Genomic DNA, 7075 nt, shown 5'->3' with positions numbered 1-7075 from the left:
ATGGCATTGTCTCAAGCAGCATATCTATTTCACCTACATCAGCACTTATTGTTCTTCAGAATGTTCACCCATGTGACTGTCGTGATGTAGTGCGCATGCTCCTTGAGTGCTGGCGGCATAAAGGAAATATCTAGACAGCTGAATATTTATTATTGGCGTTCTACCTCTCAAAGCTGCTATTATGAGGCACAGTGCTAAACTTTAGAATGTCTAAAAACAACAAAAAGGCGCGAATCTTTCCATTTCTGGCTGTGGGTCACGTGAGCTGGCAGCCAGGGACCGAGCGAGGCTCTATAGCGCGCATGCGCAGTCTGTCTCGAGCGGTTGATGTGTGTGTGTCTGAGCTCCTGATCAGCTGCACTTCTCTGTGTGCCTTAGTGCAGCTGGAAGTTTTACAGTACGATCGCCGAGCTCAAGGGATATTATTGCAGCCCGTCGTTATAAATATGTCTACGAACAAAGTGAAGAAAGTGAAAATGGCCACCAAATCATGCCCGGAGTGTGACCAACAGGTGAGCTGTTGTTTGTCAATGAATGATATATTTGTGTTTTTGCTCAAGTTCTCAATTGCCGGATTGTTATCTTTAGTACGGTTTGTGCTTTGATAAGGTTAAGTTACCTATTAGATCTGTGTGAGTTACAAACAACGTTGCTGCGTGCTGGGAAATATGGTTTTCGCGTTTTGTCGATTGTATTGAAGTGATTTTATTGATATTATGTTTCGTATCACACAATAAGTCACCAAATCTGGTTTCCATCTCAATTTGGCGATGAAAACGTGTAAGGCTGTTAAAGGATATCCAGCTTGCTGCATTGAAACAATTAAATTTCATAGGTTTCATGCAGTCTGTTTTCGCCTCGTTTAATATCACGGAGCAGGATGATCTCTGCGATTATACTGCTTATAAATGTGCTTGCTATTATCTAAAGGCTTCTGCCATTTCTAAGGATGATACAGTTGTATATTAAAGCTGATTTCGACATATAAACGATGAATATTTTTTAGTTTATTTTGCCCTTGAACAAACCGAACTGGCGTCATTGCAGACTGTATTTCGTGTTACTGTATCAGTTGAGCTGCAGAAAACTATCAGGGTATCGTTTCCTGTTTACTGTGGCGTCAGTGTCAGTTTTTCTCCAGGCACTCCGTATTTATTTACTCCTTTGAAAATGCATAATATTTAAGTGCTCTTCCTCGAGTGTTGTGAAATATTTAGTCAGTCATTGTATAGAAATGTCACTGTATGCTGAATTTCACTGAGTCCTCTTTCTCTCTTTCTGTTTCTGTCAGATTCCTGTGGCTTGTAAATCCTGTCCTTGTGGCTACGTCTTCATAAGCCGAAAGCTTCTCAATGCCAAATTAAATGAGAGGTCTCCAGTAATGGGTAAATTGTGCATCTTTTAAATGTTTTATGCCTCTGAACCCTTCATATATTTATCAGTCCTATATCATGTTATGCTAAATTGTGTACTTACTATAAATATGTATCAAGTGGCCTTTAACAAGTTGTGTAATTTGACTATTGATCTGAAAAATGAAGGCTGTGGAATTGATGTTTAAAATTCTTACAGTGGAATATAATTCCAGATATTAATCAGCTAACTTTTCTGTCCCACTGAAAAAAATGAACACTTGCTTATTTCATTGCTTTGATCTCTACCCATATGAGTCTGCCACAGTTAGTCTGTGTCTTCAGGCTATACTCGTGAGTCATGGTGATTGAGAATTTTTTTTACATACTATCATTATGTGCTGGACTCTTTGGGCTAGTGAATGGAAATGAATAGCAGGCAAGTTTCCAGTCAGCAGATGCGTTGAGAATACAGAAATGAGTGCTGCAGTGATGGCTGTTTGCTTGAGTGAGTAGTGCTAAGAGAGAGATGGGGGAAGGGCCAACTAATTCCTGTCTGAAAAGCTTGTTCCTGCCGTCTCTCGCTCTCTCTCTCTCTCTCTCTCTCTCTCTCTCTCTCTCTCTCTCTCTCCACCCCCTCTCTGCCGCCACTGTCTTACCAAGAAACTAGTCACAGTATTTCACTTGACTCATTTTTATGATACATTCAGTCATTTATAAATTCACCCAAAGATTAAATTACAAAATGCATTTCTCAAAGTTGAACTGAAGGTTTGTTGAATCTTGTAAGGAGGGATTTTTGTGAAGTGATGTCACAAAATGATGTCTGTAGACATTTTTAAAAGTGTGTTATATAAGTGATAAGGGGCCTGCTTGGGTGGTCGTGATCGTGTTCAAATGAGACAACTGTGTGGCTTATAGTGTGAGCACATTTCAGTCAGTGTGCAGTTTTTATTATTTTGATTTCTTCACAATTATTTGGTAGGCTTGTGATTTTAAAATTATTAATTTGAATTTCTACTATTTGGAGTTCATATTTATGCACGAATATCAGGTTTTGGGTCAGACATGAGTATTATTTAGTTTAAGCTAGAAAATAATGTCTCGTTGTGTACATGTCAAATAGGCAGATAGTCTCATGCATGCTGGAGTTTTCTGATTTTAAAGCCCAGCTGGCGTGTGCATTGCGTTTTCTTGGCGGCGCAGGCTCAGACTGTGATTGTTGCATTGAGTTATGACTGGAATGCTCTGCACAAATGTTCTTTGTTTAAATGCTTTACTGTGGTGTGATGTATACGTTGATTTCCACACTTTTTGACATTTTTGTGTACAAATAATTCAGAGCTCTCTGCAAGTCACATAAGGAATTAATTTGTAAATATGTGGAGGGTGTGAGATTCTACTTGTATTATATTATTTGAAAGGTGTAGCCATAGTTTATTCTGAATGAAACATTTTCATTTTTAGCAGAAGTATTTATTCAGGGCTTATCCTGCTCTCTGCTAAGAATAATGTGCTCAGTTTGAAATAGGACAGACTTTATTTAGATTACCCTGCCTGCCCTTGCATTTTGGAAAGAGAATTTAATTTCAGAATTAAAAATGTTATTTCATTAAAAATATTAAATTAAAGCCCAAATAACACATTTATTAAAAAAATGGTGGTGTTTACAACATGAAACAAGACAGATGTGATAAGAATATTGGATCAAATTTACAGCCAAGCTTTCCAGATATTTTCCAGTAATATTCACGTATGATCTTCATGATTGTGGCATAGTTGTGAAGGAGTTGCGCAGTGTTAATTAGCTGTAGAACAGAGCTCTTCTTGTTAGTGCAGGTTATTGACACGGCCTGCATTCCTGAGTTAACGTGCAGTCGTACAGCAGGCCTGTAAAGGGAGTGAGCAGAGGAAGATCTTATCACATCGTTTAGAATCAAATGGCTGCCATGATTATATAAACATTGAAATGATCTGTTGGGGAAAGAAGGTTGCCTTTAGAGATTCACAGAACAGGGTTGCACCAAGATTATTAAATCATCCATCATTCTAGTGCTGGATTATTGTAAACATACTTGATCAAAGAAAAAAGAAAAAAAAATATATATATATATATACATTTTGGAAAGTTGACATGCTGTACTTCAAATAAAAATATTTTTAAATGGCATGTTTCTAATAAAAAAAATAATTATTTTCATAGGTGCAACTTTTATCTCCTACTATTTGAGAGGCTACATGGAATATATGTATTCATATGAATTTGTCACACCAAAACATATGAGTGAACAATGAAAAAAACGTAAGAAGCATAAAATGTAATAAAAAATATGTACTGAACATAAGTCATAACACTCAATATGCAATTTCTGTTTTTACATTAAGAGCAAGAATATATAGTATATATTATATAAAATGTATATTTAATATATACATATTTATAATTATATATATATTTTTTTTTACATAAGATCTTTGGCAAGTTATGTATAGAATTCTTTTTTTTTTTTTTTTTTTTTAAAAAGCTTTCCAAATATTATTCTTAGTATTATTGTGGTGTAGTCGCTCTCTTCACAAAGGTTTGCTAGAGTCTGTTACTAATGACGTTTACTTGAAGCCTGAAGAGTCCTATAAATAAACTCCCTCAGAGAGGCGCAGGCCTACTTCCTTTAGTAATGAGCTCTTAATTCTCTGATTGTAGCTCTGCATATGGCTGTGCTTTTACATCATTTGCATATGGACTCACACAGACCCTCTTTTGGCTTTTTAGTCTGTCAATATTGATTGGGGGATGGGTTTAAAGACTATGTGAGGAAAATGAGAGCTGCTGTTTGTGTTCAAACTGTTCATGGGATGGGGTGGTTAGTTTGGGTATCCAGAATATGAATGTATCCGCACCAATTACTGTATATTATAACCTTTTGGTTGTGTTTCAGACCAGTTGGACGCAAAGAGAAGACGAACAGAAAGAATCAGAAAAGAGAAGATAAACTTAACACCTAGCAGTGATATGGAAAACAGGAGGCGACCTCGTTCCAACAGTCAGTCAGATCCAATCCGCAGAGGAAGAGGCAGACCCAAAACTGTTGGACTGAAGAAGCAGGAGGAAGAAAAAGGTAACGTGTCTGGGGAATAGCAATCATTATAGATTTACAGTCTATATTCTACACTAACTTTAAGAAATGTAGACATCCAGGGTTACTTTATTGCTGTTATTTTTTCATTTGCATTGGCAATGGTGCCAGATAATTTCAATTTAATTGTCCACAATAATAATAAACTTTATTCGATCAAATTTTTTTCAAATATATGTAAATATATTTAAATTAATCCAGACTATTGTAAGTGGAACCAACACATTTCTCTGAACATTTGAATATAAACAATAGTTCTTTGTTAAGCTGACAAAAAGAGTTGTTGCTTTGAAAAGTGCTTTTGTCAATGTTTGCTTGAAATGTGCTTTGAAGAGATCTTCTGAATAATGTTTGATCATAGGTTTCTTTCCTGTTTTTGCAAACGCCCTTTTTCACTATCGATGTGGCATTTATTTTCAGCGTCCGTCACTGTTTCTATCGTTTTATCCAGTCTGTATCTATATTTTCTCATTTTGTGTCATCCCAAAAACAGTTCATAGTTTAAATGCATCTTGTCTGTTGCGTCAAACAGTAAATGAGCAGAAACCTAAAGAGGAACGTTTAGTAGCGTTTTAAGTATCTGAAGTATTAAGAAATATTTTAGAGAAGTTGCTATAAAACTGAGCTAGGAAATGAAAGATGTTGATGCATGTCTTCACGTCTAGAGCGCCTCACCAAGAGAAGGTATGAAATAATACTGCGAGCACTTGATAGTGTTAACTGAGAGCGACCTACCACCCCTATCCTCAAACTGACCTTCACTCCCATCATGCCCCTCTCTGATCTCACACTCCCCCCTAGAGATTTCTGTTTATTTCCATTTGCATTTAGAATAAAGCCCCTCTGTGGCGTGTCACCGCTGAAATAAAACTCTGGGTTGATCAGAGTTTTAGATAAAGCTTTTTTTTTTTAAATGACAACAGATGACCATATCTCCATGGACACAAAGAAATCTTCAGTATTCATTCAGCAGCCATCAGGGCGGCACGTGCTTCATTGTCCTGTTTCCAAGTGTACAGCTTTCATATTGTGGATTAATGATCCTTTCTTTACTCTGCTGAATAAATCATTGCCGGCTTGGAAGCTTCCCTGCATTATCAGCTCTTCTGTGGAGGAGCGACTGCAGATCTGCTGTGCTTTTCACTTTAAACAAAGAGTTTCAATTAAATTACATTAGTATGAAGTTCTGCCCCTTTGCTAGTTGAATTATGCTTTGCGTCCTGTAATAAATTGGCACATTTCCCTGTTGATATCAAACCAGTCGTGCGTGGCTGTTTTTTTTTTTTAATGATTTTTTTTTTCTTTTCTTTCACAGAAAAACAGGAAAAGGAGGTTGACATGTATGCCAACCTCTCCGATGAGAAGGCTTTTGTGTTCTCGGTGGCCTTGGCTGAGATTAACCGCAAAATTCTGGGCCAGAGACTCATCCTGTAGCAGGCGTTGGAAACAATTGCAGCTGAAACTCAGGACTCTTACTACGTGGCTGTGTGGCTGTCCCATATGTCTGTGTAAAAGCGGGAGGGAAACTCGGACCCAGAAAGGCTTAAACCCCCGAAGCTCAGTGGTGCTCCCGTGAATCGGTGGGGTTTCATCCGCCCGGTTTGTGTATGAGGGGAAAATGACTGTTATCCTTCACATGAGTGAGAAGTGTAGTAATCATTAGTGCTGTAGGATCCTATCTATTTTATTGACAATTTTACGGAATGTATTTAAATGTTGCTACCAGTCGTTTCTTAAAATTTCAAGCTGTCTATTGAGGGACAATGGGTTCACCAAAAGAGTGCAAATTATGACTGGTGCCATTATTCAGACTTGTAAGTGGATCTGTTCCAATATTTGTTTATTTAGGTGCCAGTGAGCCATATTATTTCAAAAGTAACCTGGAGCTGAACCCCAGGAAATGCCGGATTAATGGTTATTTATTATGCCTCAACCACCTTAATTTAAGTGTGTATTTTATTTCTCCCTCTTGGTATTGTTTTGACGAATGGTAACAGCGTATATGTGTAATATTCATCCTGTATAAATATATATTAAAATCAATTGCATTCAAACTGGCAGTTTTATTTTTAGTGGAAGTTAATTGCAACCATTCCTTCTCGTACGTCATCTGCCCTTCTTTTAAGATGGATTTGGAGCAAGAAAAATGCCTCTGGCAACTCTGGTAGAGAGCTCATATTTCAGCTGTCTTCTAAAGCTCTACTCAAAACTCAACCACTTTGTTTCAGTTCTTCACGGGCAATATTTCACCATGAACTAGCTGAACCAGACTCAGACGTGTTGAATAAAATACACAAGGATCGTCCTGGTTTTAAATAAAAAAGTGAACTTTGGTGTTTATGTAGCATTAGTGTTTACAAAGAGCCCAGACCATTTCTGAACATGCATTTATTTATTTCCACCATCAGTTCGGACTGTGCAGCTGCTGCAGCCAGTCTTTTTTCCTGAGCTTCATCACCAAGCAACAAGCTCACCTCAGAGAATCCAGTGTGCTGTGGTTTCCACAGAGATGATGGATCACCCGCTCTATATTCCCTTATATTTGTCACTGATTTGGCCCCAGCAACCTTAGTGATTCTCAAAGGGCAT

At 37.5% G+C, this 7075-nt stretch overlaps 1 protein-coding gene across 1 annotated transcript; it reads left to right on the top strand.

Moving 5' to 3' along the window:
* Positions 1–299: 299 nt before the first annotated feature.
* LOC113106178 (UPF0547 protein C16orf87 homolog) lies at positions 300–6540 on the top strand. The gene is made up of 4 exons (XM_026267851.1): positions 300–512; positions 1292–1385; positions 4289–4468; positions 5802–6540. The coding sequence occupies exons 1-4, from the start codon at positions 303–305 to the stop codon at positions 5918–5920; spliced, it is 603 nt and encodes a 200-aa protein (XP_026123636.1). The 5' UTR covers positions 300–302; the 3' UTR covers positions 5921–6540.
* The last annotated feature ends 535 nt before the right edge of the window (positions 6541–7075 follow it).

Source organism: Carassius auratus, chromosome 7 (genome assembly GCF_003368295.1).
Source record: "Carassius auratus strain Wakin chromosome 7, ASM336829v1, whole genome shotgun sequence".
NCBI lineage: Eukaryota > Metazoa > Chordata > Actinopteri > Cypriniformes > Cyprinidae > Carassius > Carassius auratus.
This window is presented reverse-complemented; position numbering and strand designations above follow the sequence as displayed.

Excerpts from the sequence above, each read along its gene's own strand:
- LOC113106178 (XM_026267851.1), top strand. The coding sequence starts at position 303 with ATGCGCAGTCTGTCTCGAGCGGTTGATGTGTGTGTGTCTGAGCTCCTG. Across the intron at positions 513-1,291 it reads GCCCGGAGTGTGACCAACAG|ATTCCTGTGGCTTGTAAATC; the intron begins GTGAGCTGTTGT and ends TGTTTCTGTCAG. Across the intron at positions 1,386-4,288 it reads TGAGAGGTCTCCAGTAATGG|ACCAGTTGGACGCAAAGAGA; the intron begins GTAAATTGTGCA and ends GTTGTGTTTCAG.